The sequence below is a fragment of the Cuculus canorus genome, chromosome 13, assembly GCF_017976375.1.
Source record: "Cuculus canorus isolate bCucCan1 chromosome 13, bCucCan1.pri, whole genome shotgun sequence".
NCBI classification, from domain to species: domain Eukaryota; kingdom Metazoa; phylum Chordata; class Aves; order Cuculiformes; family Cuculidae; genus Cuculus; species Cuculus canorus.
In genome coordinates, this window is record NC_071413.1 from 8,853,243 (window position 1) to 8,873,320 (window position 20,078).

The following is a 20,078-nucleotide window of genomic DNA, read 5'->3' on the forward strand; positions in this document are numbered from 1 at the left end:
AGCAAACCAGAGCCATTTCAAAGCGCTCTTTCCAAAGGTCTTTCCTGAACGTACATGACTTGCAATGGAAAAACAACGCATGCCTGGCATTTAATATTTTTAACCTCTGACCCAGGACTGATGTCTATTTAACTCCCTGATTTAATCCAACAACAAGTCTCAGCAAGAAAAAAAATAAAAAACTTTTGTAGTTTGGAAAGGAGTTGGACAAAACTAAAGTCACAGGCAACACTTCCCCTTCCCTGGAGAGATAGGAGCGCAGCTTGCCCTTTCCTGACGATAAGCATATCCTGGTGGATAAAAATACATTTTGCTCTTACCGTAAATTCTCCATTAGCCAACTCCTTCAGCCCAGCCCACGGTGTTGGGGTTCACAATTCCTTAGAGACCACACGTGACAGAGCTTGGTCTGTGTGCATCCAAATACACTGGAGAAAAAGCGAAAAGAAGAGCTCGGAAGCCACCGGCTTCACCTGGAGCAGCAGTCAAAATACAGTGGATGGCAACAACATTCATCTCAAATAACTTGCACCTTTCCCAGGACCCTGTGGACACTGCATTAATTTTTGAAACTGACTTTGCAGCAGCTTCCAGAAAAAAAAATGGAGGGTTGTATTGAGTTCTGAATGGTAATTAATTCTTTGGTTAATGTTACTGTTTCCAATGACTGTTGTGCCAAAGGACTGAGTTAGCAATACAGAGCTCACCAAAAAGCGAGGTTTGCTGCTTGACTCGAGATTCTGGTGGCCAGGAGCCAGTTACCTGCTCTGAAAAGCTTCTTGTCCTTCCCACATCACCTCTTTTCTTCACCTGGAAAGCTCAGTCTGGTGAAACTCTTGAGACCTGGGCTCTGCAAAGGACCCAGATACCACAGTTTAACAAGGAGGCACCGGCCCTGGGAAGCGCCCGTCTCAGCAAAGCCGGAGCTGCTCACACCCCAGACACCTCCAGTACAGCTCCGACTCGCAGAGAGCCTTTGCCAACTGCATTGCCTCTCCTAGCGCGTTCTGCCAGGAAAATGCTGGTGGGGCACTCTTCTCTCAGGTTGGGGTAGAAGTTCGTGGACAACTGTGGCACAGACATCAGCCCTGTTGCACCAACTCAGTACGTAGCCTTCTCGGCGAGTACTTTGCATTTAAGGCACAGGGAGGCCTTCCTCCCTGGCGCTGAGTGCCTCACCTGAAAGTCCTGTTTGAGGAACCATTTCTGTATTTCTTCTGTGATAATTTAAGGGAAAAATGAGGGGTAAAAAGTGGAAGAAAAGGAAACTTCAAGTTATATTTCCTCTCTGCATAAAAGGTAAAGAAAACCAGGCAGCAGCCCTCTTCCCTTTCTGTTAGGATTCCAGGCTGTGGAATAAAGATAAATCCAAGTTCACCCTCCTGTCTTTGTTTCCAAGACTCAGAAAGACAGGGGAGATATGGCAGAGCCCATCTACGCAGCCATAACCATGGGAACACCAGCAACAAGGGTAAATCAACACAAGATTCCCTATCATCAACCCATGTTTACACTGGAGGCCTCCGGCTCTCTGCACCAAACTGGCTGGCAGTTCAGGACCTGCGCTTCCCTCAGTACGGCTGTTGAACTAAGCTAGAAAAGATTTTTATTGCAGCCAATATCTACCTTTCTGTTCTAATATCCACTGTCTCTTTGGAGAATATATTTACAGCACCCAGTTTTGCACTCTGAAGCTGCGCTGCCCACCCCCCTTCACTGCCCCTGACCAAACTACCCCAAAACTCAGCTCTTCGAGACTCCTACTTCGCAATCAGCCTTGCCTCAATGTCTTTCTGTTTGAGAAAAGGTAGATAGAGCTCTGGATGCAATAGTGTATTTTCCTGAAGATAAAAGGTATCGGGCGACTGCAGTGGCTGAGTTTATCGCTGCCATCGCACCCCACTAACAGTCACAGAGGATGGCATCTCTCCTAGTAACAGCCAAAAGTCCTCGCTCCGGCTCTTCTGCCTCAGCGGAGGCAGCACTCGCACAAGTAATGGTTGGTACATCAGCACAGGGAGAAGCGCAGCGTGAAGGAAGCATATTGCTTAATTGGAGTCGCAGCTGCTTGGCGTCTTCAAGAAGTCCAGGTCTCGTAACGGGAGGTTACGTATGCACACCGTGGTGCAAGGGAGGGTCACCAAGGATCTGGCAGCCCTGGAATGAGCTGTTCGTACCCGCCCTTGGGAGCAGTTACGCTTCACATATTTTTCTCCTTTGCTTTTAAAGGTCACATGAAAGCAGCAGCATTTGTGAAGAATACGAGTGAAGGTGACTGCAGAGGAGAACAGAGACCATCAAACAACTGTGAGAGCTTTTGCAGGTGAGCAGGACCTCCTTCCCACTCCCACTTCTCCTGGAGTGGCAGTTGCCAGCATCCACGGCCCAGCAGCCACAAGCATTTACTGCCTGGACAGAGCCAGACAGGGACTGCTCCCACCTCCCCTCATTTCCTTAGCTTTTCCTCTTCCATTTATTTCCTTTGGGTTTTCCCTTTTAATTAAACTTCTGGCATGCAGGAACATTTAATAATAAAACAGATAACTCATGGGAGATGATATTTATAAAATCTACCACTTTTTTTTTTTCACATTTTTCGTAAGACCTTGAGAGAAAATCTTGAACTACGTTCTTCCTTTCTTTTAAAAATAGAAATAAAAAGCATAAGGAGCAGTTAACAAGTTTTCAAACCATCAATGTTTTATTTGGTTAGTTTATTAAACACCTTTAAGACAATTAATTTTGGTCTGTACTCTTCTATAAAATAATTCAAGTTCTGAACAAACCTCCAATACATAAAGCAAAGTTACTTTTACCATACGCAAATTTCAGATCAAAATACAACACTCTGTTTTCTTACATTTATAAAACCCGGTCAAATACAAACGACATTAAAAAAGATAAAACACTTCCACTGATCCTTGGTACAATATTACAGCACAATTTGCACAGTGGCAACTAAGTCCCCAAAGCACAAGTCAAATACTTTAAAAAGGGAACCTCCCTTTAGTCACCCAACGTTATACTAAACACGTAAACGAAGCAAGTGCCACTTAATCCAGGAAAATTCTCTTGTCTGTTTTTGTATCGCGCACGAGCCACAAAGCAATCCTGCAAGGAAGGTTACTGGGAAGTAACCGAACAGCTTTCCTGCTCTGCTCTTACAATTTTATGTGCAACTACTCCATAAAAATAAATGGATGGAAGTGGACCAGACTCTGCACTGGGCAATTTGTGGCAACTAAAGTAAACCAAGAAATGTGTATTTTTCCAAAACCAGATCAAAAATTCTTAAAAAAATAAATAAATAAATCGATACCAAATTATCTGTGGGTACAATTGGAGTAACTGCCTTTATCTTCACTTTCAAGACATCTAATGTAGACACAGTGTTTTCAGTTGTTGAGTTTGTTTCATTGCAAAACCCAACGTTTCAGCGATAGGTCAAAGTGCCATTAAAATTGCACATTTTTCTTCAATTATGAGAATACACGGTAGCATGCAATGTTCTTTTGTTACTACACCCAAAAGCTTGCGCTTACACCAACCCATGAATGATGCAGGATCTCTTACGAATTAGAAACAAGAACAAAAGTTAAAATACAAACCTAAAATGATACAACTGAAGTGTCAGTTGACAAACATTCCCGGGAAGGTTCTACATAGCAAGCCTTACGATAACACCTTGAGAACAGAAAGTAAAATCAGAGCAATCGCCAAAGGGTCTGATGTATCAACCTCGGGTTATACTTTGCATAGGCAGTCAAGGCAATTGCACTGCAGTGCAACTAAAGGGTATTTTTGCCTGCAATTCTGCAAACCCATTCTTTGTTCCTCCTCCTCAACCACTAATTTTACTTACAAGTCAATTGTAAGATCAGCTACTTTAGTCTCAGCTAATGTGAAAATGTGTACATAATTAAACACAAAAATACACTGATGGATATAACTTTCCTCTCCTCCCTCCCCCAAAATCATGTCAGATCCATTTGGGATACCACACCCTTTCCAAAACTTGTCCTATCTGTTAGCATTAGCATTAACCCAAGAGAACGAAGGAGAATTGCTTACTGCACAAACAGTACGCATTCAAATAACACTCAAGTGTAAACAATGTAGGATGGAAACAGTCAAAAATTCCCAGTGAGGTACAGCAAAAACTTTATTTGCTAGTTTAGTCTTCTAAGTGCAATTGAAACACTGTGTACCGCCCTCCTCCGAAAAGATCTCTCCATAATTAAGCTACACTACTAGGCTTATTCCCTTAAAGCTACATACCCATGCTATAACTCATTATATTGACAATGCAAATATTTGTGGGGGAAAATTAATGTACAGGGTTAATTAAAATCTTTGTAGTATTCAAAAGGAATGATAGTAAAGGGATCAACCACGGAAAATGCAGTAATACAGGTTTTTAAAAACATTTCTGATAATTCTAACACAAAAGAGCAAGTATATTTTGAAAACTGCATAGAAACCCTGTCAATACAAAAATCCCCACTAAAATTACACAACTAAGCAATTTTAATCTAAATAGTTTATGTGCTTTTCCTATAAAGGCCACTTTGACATACAAATACAAAAAAATTTACATTTTTCCCCAAAATAAATTATTTGTTCCTCAATTAAAAACACTGAATATGGAAGCATAACAACCCTCTCGCACTGCCAGCTGCTCTGCCGCAGTGGCTACTTCGAAGAAGAAAATCTCCAAATATTCTTGATTACCAAAAGTAATAAGAAACACCACCAGACTTTGTTCTGCCTAAGACTAGGGGAAAAAAATAGGGTTAGGAGTGGAATAGGCTGAACCCCTTACACTGTATGTGCTGGGGAGGGAATGAATACACACAGACATCTGCAGAGAGATTTTCTGTTTGTCTCCCGTGTTATGCACCAAAATCCCTTTCTGAAATCAGAGAAATCAATCAAGGTTGACCTGAATTAAAGAAAGACAATACATTAAAAGGAGTTCGGAGGTCTGAGGTACCAGGTGGGACAAGTAAATGACAAATATAGGCAAACTACTCAGAAGAACGCATGTAAAGGCGAGAAAACACGATCAACTGGTAGAGAGAGCTACTCGTGGGATGCATAATCAGTGGAGAACAGTGTCATGGGTTTACTGGTATCTAACACAGGTTTACTGGTATCTAACACAGGGCAGAAGAGGAACACAAGGAACAAACTTCACTGGAAAAAATGAAGCAACGGGAGAACAAAGAATCTTTACCAGCAGTCCTGACCACATGGGCATTTATCCCTGAATTGCCATGGAAACAGCAAAATCAAACTCACATACACACACAACCAGTGGAAATGAAAACTTACGTGGACTGGATTTGAGACGTCACAGGTATTCTTGACTGTAAGCACCAAGCTCACAACTGAACAACAAAGGAACATAAAAGCAAGACCTAAACGCCTAAACGCCCGACATGCTCTTGAGCAGAGAGTCATGAAGTGGCCCCTAACTTACTCCAGCGAGTAAGCCACACTGGTGGGTTTACATGACAAGCTCCAATCAACAATATGAGACAGAAAGGAGGGACACGCTTTGACAGCACGTCATTCAGAGTCAAAGCACGTAAAACTTAGGGGCGAGGCAGGGGGAAGGAGGAAACCAGTGACCAAGAGCCGATTTTGATGCAAGGTTCTTGGGCAGCCACTGAGTTCTCCTAACTTTGGACCAAGGACTGGATTTGGAAGGACACAAGAACCGTGCATCTTGCGTCACAGGGAATTCAGCTCTCCGGTGTGCTATATTGCATAGATTGATGGAGGCCAAAGAGCATTTATATCTCATTTTTCCCTGTTTTTAACAGAAGTAATTCAACATACTCAGGTCAGAGCATTCCAAAGCTTGGCCTGAAATGATTCACGGATTCATTTTAAAGCAACACAGGAAGATTTTGGTGTGGGCACATCAACAAATAGAAGCAAAAACTCCATTTCCACACTAAGCACCAAGACCCACAGAAAACATACGCACATAAAAAGCATGTAACAGTAAACAGGTCTTTAATACAGAAGTCAAAGCACAACAGCTGGATGATGGGAATAAACCTTGCTGTTAAGCTGCATGCCAGCGACGGTAAACAAGACCAGGTGAGTGTTTCTACCACACCACGCTGATGTATTTTTAGCAGAAAAAACAGCAATATATTCTGACAATATCCTGGTAATTATCAAGATCTTAGATTTGACAGAAGGCTCTACGAGAGCAGCAGCAATGTGGCATTATGTTCCAACACTCTGCTATTACCCAGCTCATGGAATATAGATATCATAATTAGATTAATCAATGTAGTTATTTCATTGTCTTACACTAAAATAGAATATTTGTACAGTACAAAGTCAGACTCTAAGTATATTAATCATCATTCATAGAATATATATTTCTTTAGTCCAATGCTACACCATTCGCGTACTAAATAAGCATAGTTTACAGAGGGAAAACTCTGAAGGCAGAGCATCTAACATTAATAGATTTTGCTTTTTCCTCTTGAAGGCAAAATTAAAACAATTTCAACACTAAGCATACAATCTAGGAAGCAGTTACACAATTCTGTTTTCTCAAAAAAACCCCAAACAAATCCAAAACTTGAAGGGAAAACCAGGTGGCCAGGAACTCCCTGGTTATTTAGGCCAATATTTGCTGTTCCACCCTGCAGAAATAGTTCTAGGGCTTCCAGCACTTTCAGATTTAAATAAAACAAACACAAAATACCAGATCTCAGCCCTTCATACCTTTCTCTTCTCTAACGGACAGGGTAGACTCACCCTTACCCATGCTGCCGGGGTGCAGGTGCATGTGCACAGCCCTGCCAATGAATAGTGCTGCTCTTTAGCCTTCCCTAAAATAAGAGGATTGAGGATTTGCAAGCTCAGTAGGGTTCTCCATGATCCCTTGTTTATGGGCTGTTTTTCCTGCTGCAGGTAACTCCTCAGGAACGCCACCAGCCTGTGGCTCCTGGACAGGGATGGTGTGGATGAGTTAAGATGGTCTAGAGGTCAGCACCCAACGTGAAGTAGGAGAATAACAAGGCAGTCCCAGGACTCTTTTCAAAACGCTAAATGGCTCTTCGATTAACAAGGCTGTGAAATGCTACCCCACTGGGACAGTGAAGCCTATGAAAAGGCAGTAACTTGATGTCTGGAGATGTGACAAGTTCAAGTATCAACCTCCTGTTCCTTCCTGCTGCTTCAGACAGGGCTGGAGTACAATTTTTTACATCCTCCACAGAATGGAAAACTTTTGGCAATGTGAAGTTACCAAATCCCTAAACCAAACTGATGATACAGATTAAATGAAAAACAAAAGACAGCACAAGAATGACAAAGTTCCTACACAGGACTAAAATTCAGCTCCATGGCTTGCATCTACAAGAGCCTTCTCCTCAGACCTACCAAGCTGACATCACTCTAGCAACGGCAGAAGTCGGTAGCTTCCCTTCTCCTACCTCCTGACCACCCGTAGCGCACAGGGCAGATAACCCTCTGGGATGAACAGACCTCGCAAGGCATATGTGTGCCTCTAACAAGAGCTGAACAGACGAGGTTTGAGGCACAGCCCATACCTGGCCCAACATCCAGATGCTCCAACAGCCACAGAGGTCAGTGTGTCCCAGAGAAGCAGGGAACACCACTCAGCCAGGTCCTGGGATCCAGCCCAAGAAGATTAATATTTACTGAACAGCCACCATGATGCCAATAGAAGGCTCTGGAATTAGTAGCTAATTGGTACAGTCTGCAGAGACATAAATAGCTCCTTGTTTTATTCCTGCTCTTTGTGCATGGCCAGTAAAATATTTGCTACGTTTAATTCAAAGTTAATAGGAGCTGCTACTTAAAATTTTAGACGAAAATGTTCCCCATGAAGCATTTATTGGTTTTGCCTTTACAAAGACAGAAAAAGGCAGCATTTTCCCATTACATTTTGTATTATTAAGGCTTTTGACAGTTCAGAAACTGTCTTATGAAAAGGGATGTTTTCTAGAAAAGACTGAACACTCAAACAAAAGCCAGAGAATCAACACAAGCTGATTATCATCCTATGTTGGTACTTCAAGAAGTCAAGCACAGTGTAAGGAATTACAAAATATGTCAAAATAGCACCTTTAGAAGCAGAAGAACACACTTTAAAAAAACCAAACTCTTCAAGGTAAGCAAAACCCTGCATAATTGAAGATCTCAAGGAAATGGGCAAATAATGGGTATTTATTTGGACAGTCTTTTCTCTGTACGGGAATAAATGGGGAACCTCCATGGAAAAAAAAAATCAGTTTAAGACATTACAGAAAAATAAAGTTCACAGGCAAAACAGCACAGAGTAGAAGCAGAGAGAAACTATTTAACCTGTCCTTAAAAGAGCGGAGCCTTATTTTTTAAACAGATTTTTTTCCTATTTAAAAATTAACATGACAGTCTTTCCATGGCTTCTCTCATTTACAAGCAAAATAGTTACTTTCAAGTAATATAAATTTTTATTTACTTTTTACAGCAGCTGCAGGTCAACCTTGGTCTGTTTGTACAGAAACATGCATTTAAAATGAAATTAAAGTAAACTGTCCTTGGATAACGGCATCATTCTGCCCTGCTTCTCGTCTGCTTTTAGTTTTTTATTGAAGGACAGAACACAATTTAAAACAAAACAAAAGATTTGACAAAGTGCAAAGAAAAAAAAATGAGGTAGCAGGGAGTAGAGGCTTCATCCCACAGAAAAAGCGGCAGACCTCCTGCCACCAGTAACACGCATACATGGGAGTGGGCTACACGTGCTCTACCTACAGGATGGCTTACAGATGTTCAGGGGATCTCTAACCTGATGATATTAGTTTTACAATCTTAATGAAAAGTCATTTCATTGCGTATTACGCACTCTGCCCACATGCACTGCGCAGAGTTAAAAGATGCAGAGATGTGCAAAAAGCCAGCACACAGATAAAAATCAAGTTTGTGTGGTTGTATTCCAGCCCACATGTGCTCCTTCTAGTGATCAATGGCAAAAACAATGCATTCAAAGTAAATTTGGGACAAAAGTGAAAGCAGTCTTGTTAATAAAAGCAAAAGACAAAACAACTGAGGGCAGAAAGTGGCACTGTGCACAGGTTATGCCCAGAAATCTGCATCTGTTGGTTCAGTGGGGCTCTGGGGGCCAACTCTCAGCCAGCCACAGCCTCAACTACTCTCTGGCGTTCGACAAATCTGCAGCCAGGCAATGTCCCAGCCACGTACCCAAACACCAAAGGCAGCGAGGGGCAGCAAGTACACAAGCTCTGTGCCAAAACAGGCCTCTTCCCCATTGGATACACACAGCAAGGCTACGCGCAGCATAAGGAAGATCTTGTTTTACTGATACTTTTCCCCCTCCCTTAGCACCGTAATGCTGCCTTCTAGGAGTCCACTGGAACACGGTTTGCTGTTCACATTGATTAAACTCAGATATGATAGAATGCTCCCCATACACTGCAAAATACAAGTACAAGCAGCACATCACTGGGTTTTGGAAGTCAATGAGATTAAAAAAACCTGCTTAAAATCGACTTAGCAGCTGTTTCCCCACAAAAACAAAAGCTAGAACAGATCCCGGGTTCTACAAGCAATCCAGAAGAGTTCTTTGAACTACTTTAAGCCTAGTTCTGAAAGAGTTTCAAAGTATTTCTTAAGGGGGTACTCTTTGGCTTCCCTTTAGAAAGAAACTTTAACAAGAATGAGAGCTTTAAAGAACACCAGCTCTATTCACCTTGCCAAATACCCCAGTGCACCCGTTTACTTATTATTTAGCAGATTTCATTTTTTAAGACCTAAAAATAGTTAAATGAGAAACAAGGATGATAATGCTTTCCTGTTACCGTGTGTAAATTAATAAAACAGATGCTGCCTAGCCAAAGCTTCAGTGTGTGAGATCAGTAAAAGGTGAGAATCTCAAGAACAGCCAGGAATAAGGTTTTTGTAGCACACAGCCTACCGCATACTGAAATTCAGACCTTGCAGGATGGGTCTTGCATTCATCAGGAGCAACATTGTTCCACGTCTTTTCTTCTATTCTGAAATTAGTAGAGGTGGCAGCATGCTAACAGAACACACAGAAATTATACCTGTAAAAGCAGCACGCTGTACAGGCTGCCAAAACGGCATCTTTCAGGCTCTAACTGGGTTTAGAACTGTATATTAAAGAAGCCTGACCAAAGCAGAGAATGTCTAGCATTAACTGAAAATAAAGGAAGGAGGAAAGGCAAAGAAGAAAGAAAAATCAAGGGCATTCGATTGTAATTCAAAAGCACTTAGTATTTAAAAACATAAAATTACATTTTCATGTTTTATCAATAAAATAATATTACTTATACTGGGGATGCTTCTTTCTATCCTATTATTGTAATCAGATCCATCAGCTTTTACAAGGGGTCAGTACAGACTCATTTCATTAGGAAAATTCAAGGGCACAGGTAGGCAATGGCATTGAGCATGTACTGCTGTGCTCTGGCAGGTGCTCACTATTCACATGAAACCCTGCACAAATTCTGGGCAACAAGATTTAATAATTTATATTGAAAAGTTCCAATCTTCCAGCTCACTTTTCAAAACATTTCAATAGATTATTTCAAATAACCTTCTAACATACTCCAAACAAATCCTGGAGTATATACTTACGCGTTATAATTACTTTTATAACTAATAAGCAGCTACCTGGAATAAGCTGTTTTTAAAAATAACTTTAAGATTTTGTATCACAAGTAAATTTGAAACACAATCACCTGCTGGTACCGGTTTATAACTCAATTCTCCTATTCATCTTAATCCCTTTTAGTAGGTATTTATGAAGTTAAGCACTTGCATAGTTTTAGTCTGTTATTTTAGCTTACCTGTTAATAAAAAAATTGAGAGAAGTGATTATTGGAGCGAAACAGCAGTAAGACAACAGAGCCAGACACGGCATGGCTGATCAGAAATGTCACCTTAAAGCCTCCTTGCGATCCTTCCTACAGAAAGGAACTTCCCAGAAAAAAAAGCCCTCAAAAACCATCAGGCTGCTGGAGAGCAGGTGCCCAACCTGACAATGAACTTTAGAGCACAGAGATGCGACCTCTACAGAAAACGAGCAGTGCTTCACCTAAATCTTACTGGCTTTATAGCATTATCTCCGTCTGCTTTTACCAGCTCACCTTCTCAATCTGAAGTGATCAAATTGATCTCCTTCCTTTTCTCTCACAAGTAGCCTGCCACAGAATCACCCACCCTCCCAACGCAGCTCTCGCCTCCCATAACAAACAAGGAAGAGCAGCAGAAGACGGCAAACGTCAAAAGGCTACAGCACTGATCACTGAAACGCAGGCTACTACTTGGTTCTTTAACAGTAAAAGGAAATACTGCAGGTTAACATGAAAACAGTAGCTTCTCACTGAAAAATAAACTTGCATACAACTAACAGGCCTCCCACCCACCCGAAGAACCTGTTAAAGTACTCCAAAGGGTTAGAGAACGCAAAGCTCCAAACCTCAATGCTAACAACAGAGTCAGAAGGGCTCCATACCCCAAAGTAAATACAACTTGCTGGAAAGCATCGCTGTGAGTGGCACCAAAACATACCTTAGCTACAATCTTCAGCATGCCTGTGCCCCTGGGTAGTCACACTTCCCAGGACCAAGCTTTCCTTCTGCAGATAAGATTAAATAACATGAATTGCACTTTTAGCTAAATAGTTATAATTTTAAATATGAAAACCTGCTGTCAGCTGCCATTTACTATACACTTGCATGGCACTAGTGCTCTAATAAACAGCAGTGTCCACGTGCATCACTTGGAGTGATGTCTCAAGGCAGCTGTGAAGAGTAGCACAAATCCGCAGAACTATCATAAAAAAAAGTAAAGATTTACAGTGTTTTAAATAGCATTCATTAAAAAAAACCAAACTCACTGCTCTTTTTTTGAACACAGTGACTTTTAAGCATCTCTGTATATTAACAGAACAGTTAAATTATTGTTACATGGAGAGGAAACCAAAAGTTTGGCACTTGTAACAACTTGCATTTGTTATTGCATCCTACACTTTGCATGGCAAATGCGCGTTAGCAAAATCCATGCAGGCTGTACAGCCGTAGTATTTATGGAACCGACCAAAGAAACTGTGGTTACAACAGGGAAAAAAAAGCTTCCTACATCACTTTTGTATTTATGCATTTACCAAGTAAGGCAGGTACAGCAAATATTGCAAAAAAGAAATCAGGCTGCCTTTTTTGCTTTGGAAGCAGAGTTCCTAAAGCAAGGTGCTTCAATAACTTTGATGAAAAACTACTTTCGGCAAGAACTCTGCTTAAGAAAGCAGGCTGTGTGATATGCAAGTTTCATGCAGTCTAAAGCAAAAGGGATACAGCCTGCCCACAGTTATTAGTGAACTGATTTTATAAACTCACCTTTGTTTTCAGGTTCACCGCTATCCTTTTCTGTAATTTAAAAATTAGGTACCCTCACAGCTACAGAAAGCGAGTTGGCCAGGAACAGCTGAGCTGAGGCAGCATTCTCACAATAACTAAAACTTCAGGAATAGCTGATAAAATATAGAGGACCGTCAGATCTTACTGAGGTGCAGCAAAACAGAAGACTGCTCAGGATGCCTTTTTCAGGTTATAAAAAGAGAAAGGATGAGAATTTGAAATCTAGCACTGACTCTTTAAGAACACAAGCATCTCACAAGGCCAGGTAAGAAACAGAGACCAGGCCGGGTGTGTGCCTCCCCAAGAGATGTATTTTACCAGAGAAACAGTACTTCACACCTCTGCTTCTGCAACTCTCTGCTGTGCAGAGCAGCCACAAAACTACACGTGTAAAACACGCACAAATGACACTGTTGTGTGCTTATGGTATTATCTCCTTTTTCCCCCAATTGTACACTGAAGCATTGATGTTCCCTTTAAATTAGGAATTCCAAAGTTTTTCCAAAAATAACCCATGGCACACGGAAAAAAGAAGGGAAAACTTTTTTGGGGGAAGGATTGTGGCAAGAGGTGGAGTGAGGGGAGAAAAAAAAGCCTCCGCTACTCCCATCTTCCACAACTCCTACCCCATATTTGGTGATTTTCTGACTACAATGGCTGGGGTTGGTCCAATTCTACAGCAGGAAGGAGGAGAAGACAGCGAGGCCCAACCCAATTCACTCAGCCTGCAACGAGACCAGCCAGTCCTCGTTCTCATTTGGGATCGTGCTGAGATTGACTCAAGATGCAGCTCCCACGACCTGCACCCAAGGATGCAGCCCTGACCCAATGTGTGGTGAGCACAGATGATGGTCTTGAAATCAGCATGCCAATGTTGTGACAAACTCACAGCCCTGACAAGGCACCCAGTTCAGTAAATCAAGGAAGGTGCCTAAAATCCCAGTGTCTGGAAGCCAACAGACTGCACAGACAGCCAGCTAAGAAAATCACTTAAAAAGTCACCTGTGGGGGAACTGGCTGGATTTAAAGAGTGACAATTCACAAGCTGGAAGGAATTAAGGTGGGATGGTTGTCAAGGCTACTGTGACAAGCAAGGACAACTTAAACGAGTTTCTAAACTGCCAAAACACCTAAACCCCCTGGACTGCAAACTGAAAAAACTCATGAGTTACTTCCCATGTGGTTCAGCCATCATATGCAGGGGTACACAGCTGCCAAGAACGCAGGGACAGCTGGGGTGGTGGCAGGTACCAGTGACCCCAGTTAAATCTGTAGCTGTTGGTATGTTCAACACACTCAGGAAACTGGTGACCTCCCTCCACTCAGCACCTCAAGTATCAAAGGCTCCCTCCTCTACTGAAGCGGACCATTTCTTTCCCAAGAAAAGTCAGAGGTCAACATCCCTCTCTTACAATCATCACCTATACAATCAGGCTCTTCCTGGAGAAAGGAGGGTCTTGGCTTCACAGCCTTGCTCCATACTGGGAGGCAACTGGTTATTGCACATCCCAAGAGATGCACTCATCACTGGGCTTGAGGATCAGAACCGGGCAGACAGATACAAGTCACATGCCAAAAGATAAGGCCCCTTCCCACCTACACACACACAGGCTAGAACACCTCCTGGATAAGCCCCACAGACAATGCAGGTGGGGAATGATGCCCATCACACTGAAGCAAGGCCAAGGAAGCCAATTTTGAGACCTCAGGATGCACTCGCAGCTCAGGGAGACAACATCCCTAGAGACTTGGTCCCTGGCTGCCAACCATGCAAGAAAGCAACAAGAGTACATGCCTGCTAAGAAATGAAGTTTGTTGCTGTTTCAGGTTTCAAGTTGCTTAAACTTCTTGGTCAAATCTCACTAAGTGCATTCGCAACACGCTCCAATTACCAGCAGATTTGTTTTATTTATGTTTTTTTAAAAAAAAGTAAGAATGCCTACTGTTAATCCTACTTTAAGTGTAAACATTTGGTTCAATAACTTTAACTGCAAAACACTGCTAGAGTAAACAGTTCAGATTTATCATGTGCATTTATTACTTAGGTTTTCTGGATGCTGAATGCCCTCACGTGTGCTGGGAAGCTACAGGGACTCAAGAGGTAGCAGCCTGCAATATTCTGAATAACATTTTCAGAAGTTTTCTAAGCCATTTAGAAAACTGCACTCAAAAGTGAAACGGACAACGAGGAACATTCATCACTTTTGAATCTGGGATCTTGGCACTTTGTCTAAGAAAAAAATTGAACGATATAAGATTTCAAAAAGGGAAATTTTACAGATAAACTAACAGCACTTGATTTATTTCACAAGACAGCCAAGGATGGAAATAGTGGTTCACATTTCTGTAGTAAAGCATTATATATAAATTTTAAATCTGAAGACATATATATATACACACACACATCAAGTTTACTGCAATGCATAAATATATAAACTTTTCAATATGCCAAATAAAATAAGTAAGAGAATTGATGTGTATAGTTCAAGTTTTGCAGCACTTCAGTACTGTGAAAAATAAAAATAAATAAATAATAGTCAATGGATAGGCTGCTGCCCTCTTCTTTTCCCCCTCAACCCTTTGCTTAGAATTAGAATAATTCCAAACACATCAGTGCTAGGAAAGGATTGAGCAGAAGTAACTTTCAGAATGTCTCTTCAAGGAATATTTAGTGAAATATAATTATTTTGTAGTAGTTTGGGATTGTATTTCAGCAGATCCAACATGATTCAATAAAGATGAAGGTTTACACTAACACAACCAAGGGCAGAGATTGGCTTGTCTGAGGTCCACAGAGTTGCAGAGTGGAAAGTATCATATGTAGTTATAATACTGGTTATACAAAGTCTCTTTTTCTGATGGGCAGGAGGTCTTATTTTTATTTCCATCTCTCTCATCTTATTCCTTCTAAAGAAATACAGGTTATGTCCCACCCATCACAACAACAATGAAATAAAAAAAAAATTGAGGTAAAAGTGTTCTACCAGCTGATCTTGACTGTGAACAAAAGTCAACTAAATATCGCTACCGATGTGAACAAGACTTAGTAAGAAATAAAATGCAAGATACTAAATTCTTCACTATAACCGCACCATAAAACCCAGCTTGCAAAGTCAGACAGCAGTAAACAAGACTCTGTACCTCAGCATGGAATTCATTAGTAAACTGACTTTTGATCCCAATTTAAAGTCACTGTACAAATTTTCCTTAACTTCTAGCCCAAAAAATAACATTTTCTGCAAAACAAATAACCTTGTCATATTTCACCTTTATTCTAATAAGAGACAAAATGCACCTTTCATTATAATCCTCGGTCTTAAAACCCATTCTTAATTTGCTAGTGATCTGAAGTAAAAAGGAACGCAAGCTATTTCCTTTAATTTGTCAAGTTTTGTTGTCTTTTACCAAAAGCAGCAATCATCATTAACCGTTCCAAACAGCGTTTCCCTTTTTACTTTAAGGAAACGGCCACCAAATCCCACAGAGAAACACATGCCACCCACCTGTACACCAGTTCATCAGGCTATTCAAATGACAGCATAGAAAAAACAGTTTACTTCTCGGTAGTATACTGTATCCATTTCAGATTAGTCCATTTTAAATATATTAAAAATATTTGTAGGAATGAAAACATTGCAAATGAATGAAAAACCGTATGTACACATCTCCACCATTTTTAGGCACAGACCTTAACTTTTGAGGAAGGACTAGGAATAAAAGGTGCCACAACCAACATCTCTTACGGCATTACAGCCAAACAGCAGTCTTTGCAGTATAGCAGGGACGTTGGTTATCGTATAGCTTCTGTGTATTATAGCTATCCAGTCCAAGATAGCACATTTATTCTTATCAGTTCCCCTCAGGGGAAACACATCTTAAATCTTTTTTGCTTTTCAATAAACTTCACCAAAGGAATACCAGTTCCCACCAGTTTCAGATGCAAAAATCGTCCTTCAATAACATGGTTTAAACCCCAGATGGTTACGACTGAAGGCGTTTCCTTGATTCCTCATTTTATTTTCCCCTCTCTCTTCTTTTTAATGTATACTTAAGTTATTTGTTCCCGAAACAAGAACTGAGACTCAAGCTTTTTAAGCATTTAAAACAAAAACAGTTACCATACCAAAGCACAGCATACAGTGTAAGTTTCAGTTGTAATTTCTCAGCTTTTCCTTTATATAGAGCTATATTATGGTGGACTGCGCAGAATTCTTCCAGTCTCCTCCACTATCAGCATACAGATCACGGAGAAGGTACGCGAATGCGGAATAATCCCTGTTGAAGCTGCAGTCGAAAGAGCTTACAGTTTGCAATCCGCAAAGCTGCACAGCCAGTACGGCGAAGGTCCGATGGAAACAGTGGTTTAGTGCGCTGCCAGGTTCCCGTGCTCCTTTTAAATTCTCTAACATAGTCATAATTTGTACCTGAATTCATACATGCACAAAAAAAGATAAAACGCTTAAAATACACTGTATCTACCACCACGGTGAGCCTCTAATAAGGCAAATATGCAAATAAGAGCATGCACAGAAACTCAAATCAGTTTCTGGATATGTGGTTGAAATTATTGTCAAAAGGAAAACTACCATGACATTTCTTATGTGATTAAGCCCACTACATTCGGAATTTCACTCTTGCTTTGTAGAAAGCCTTGTCACGCACTCATATACATATACGAGGTCTGACAAAAAACCCCCACAAGACTCTGCCTGTAACTCTTTGCATCTGACAAATTAAGAAAATAAACTACAAACACCTTTAAAAGAGTTCCCTTCTGAGCTGACACACAGCTGCATACAATGCTGCCAACACCCAAAGCAATTCCACACATCACTTTCTGAGAGGGTGTTGAGGATCCCTGTTATTTTTGTTCTACTGACATAACATGGGTTCCTTTGGGCACCAACTTGATCTTTGAGAAGAGGGAACCCAGGTCTGGCAAGCAGGGTGGATGCTCAAGCACAGTGATGTTATTAGCTAAAAACTGCTCACAGACAAAGAAATAGACATTGTGGGCTGGTGCCCACCAACATTTTCTGATCGAGGGCAAGAAAATGTCTGTATTTGGACACACATCCACTCGTACTGAGTGAAGCGCCCAAGTTAAGCCTTGTCTCACCATGACAGGTTAGAACATGTTCTATTACTGTGTCTTCATCTCCTCCCTCCCACTCCTGGTTCCTGAGCTATAGGGTTGGTCTCAATTTTTTTGTGTGTCAGATCTCATATATGGCCATGAAAACAAGTAGTCTTTCAAATATCTTTTACAGTACATGACCAGATGCTAAAAGTCGAGTACAGAATGCTTCTTAAGATACATTCATTCTGTTAGGATTTAGAGTTACTATGATATCCACACGAACCACTGGATGATGCTCTCAAACTGCAGAACCACCCGCTCACCACTGCAAAAATGGGAGAAACAACCTCAGGCACTAATATTTTTTCTTATGTTTACACAAATGCAGTAACAGACTCTTAGTCTCGATCTCTTCTGATCTTCAAACTTCTAATTAACCAAGTGCATATAGTGCTAAACTTATTTCTGAGGAGTTCCAATGAACAAAACCAACCTGTACATTTCTGTACGTCCAGCATAATTTCCCTGAAGACCACAGTACTTAACAGAACATGGTCCCAGCCTTTTATTCTAAAAAAATTCAGTCTCTTTAGTGCCAAGTGTTTAAAAGACTGGAAGAAGACAAGCAATAGCAGGTTATTAGTTCTAATTCTGACCTGTATCAAGATCTCCAATCACATATATGCTGGCTCCAATGGGCACGGCTCCATACACAAAAGAAGAACTAGTTGGGATACATAGGTTCTGGTCATTTAGATAAATCCACCTGTAAAAATAATAATTTTAAAATGGTAAGTGATTTTTATCGAGCACATTAAAAAAAACGCAGATTCTTTTTCCAACTGTCATCTTTGATGCAAAAGCAAAGCATACAAGTTAATTTGCTACATAAAAACTGTTACAAACACTGTCTAGTTCAGAAGAGTCCTGGCTTTTCCTAGGCAGGAAAAGCAATTTGGACTGCTTTTTTGGAAGCTTAGGCTACTTTATCCTGAAGCTGCTTTATTTCAGAATTGCTCCACTCATCTGTGTAATCTATCTGTAATAAATTCTTCTTGCAGCCACCCAGCGTGACTTTCTGGAAGACAACAGGCATATAAGAAACCCTTTCCTACAGAGAAAATTTTAGGCTACTTTGTCTTAAAATCAGTAGAGTCATAAACACATGCAAGTCTTAATAGTCAATACTACAGGAAATAAATTGCTATTGCAGGGCCTTGTTATTAAGCAGTGCTTTCTGCCATGTAATTCCCCACCTGCTTTAATTGTACCTCATCAGCACCAAGAAATCCCCTGTCCAGTAATAAAAATGTAGCACTTGGCAATGTTAAACTTTAAATAAGATATAGAAGACTGGAAATCAAAACAGCAAGGGATTTTGGGGAAGAAACGCCCATTACCTAGAACAGAAAGAGACCTTCCCGATCACGTATCAGGCTCTTTCCAATCACTTTCTAGCTCCTACTATAAACTTAAAAGTGCCATATGTTCACTTTAAGCAGAGTTTAAAAAAATTAATAAAAAACCCACAGTGCGAAGCCTGAGCACTTTACTACTGTGCATCACGGAAAGACAATATTAAAGTATCTGTAGTTGCTTGTGAAAATTCATTCTCAACCTTTCTCAAGGCACATACTTTAAAAAACAGGCACAACTTTTCAGGAACGCTTTCAGCAGCTTTAGCAGTTAAAATTAGGAAGGAACAAAGACAGGAAGGGCAAGGGATCACATTTCATCAGAATTTGACTACGCTCCAGCTTAACTGGGTTGTGCCTACTGTTTGAACAGTATGGAAAAAACACCATGACAAAAAAAATAATCACATCTTCAGGAATTTGAAAACACTCCTTGGAACATAACTCTTGCGTACTTCCCTGGGATGGCTCTACTTAAACCAAATCAGAGAGTAGCAGAGGAGAAGGCATGTACCTCTGTTTCCACTCAAATAAAAAAAAGAGGGAAGGAACCTTAACTTTTTCAGTCTTAAAGTGATATAAGCAAAATAATCCATCCATACTGCTGTAAATAATAAGCAGGATGGTACCTGTTTCATTTTCCAAGTGCGAAGTAAATAGAAATGCGATATAGAACCAATATATTCCAGATACATCACCTGAAGCTCACACCAGCTGTGAAATGAAGCCTACAGACAAGTGAAAATCTTCTACATTCCTCTCATCTGACAGCGCTATCAATCAGTTGGTTTTCTCATTATATTTGCATAAGCACTTTTTTTTTAATGAAATTCCTGCACACTGAATAGGAGAATGTTCCTAATTACAGAAACTATGTTACAAGATTATTTAGTTGACTACTCACTGCTGAAAGCATTTCCTTTTTTTACAATGTTCCAGTAGCAAAAAGAATAGTTCCAATGAGTTTTTACCAAGTATTGCTTCTGAACAAATATCTCACTTCTGTCCCTCTTGGTACCTGCAGATTTTGATAATGCTTTTGAACCAGGAGCTCACAAGAAGGAAGAAAGCCTACCCCTCTTCTTACAGACCACCAGTGAAAGGCAGCAGCAGCTATGCTCAAGAGCTCCACCAGCAGCCCTCGCA

At 40.7% G+C, this 20,078-nt stretch overlaps 1 protein-coding gene across 1 annotated transcript in view; it reads right to left on the reverse strand.

Annotated features, from left to right (window-relative positions):
• Positions 1-10,658: 10,658 nt before the first annotated feature.
• GAN (gigaxonin) overlaps positions 10,659-20,078 on the reverse strand; it is a 33,881-nt gene continuing 24,461 nt past the window's right edge. The window contains exons 10-11 of the mRNA XM_054079074.1: positions 18,174-18,283; positions 10,659-16,861 (exon numbers count right to left, since the gene is read on the reverse strand). Of these exons, the coding sequence (XP_053935049.1) occupies positions 16,680-16,861; positions 18,174-18,283 (292 nt within the window). The 3' untranslated portion in view covers positions 10,659-16,679. The remainder of the gene's footprint in view (positions 16,862-18,173; positions 18,284-20,078) is intronic.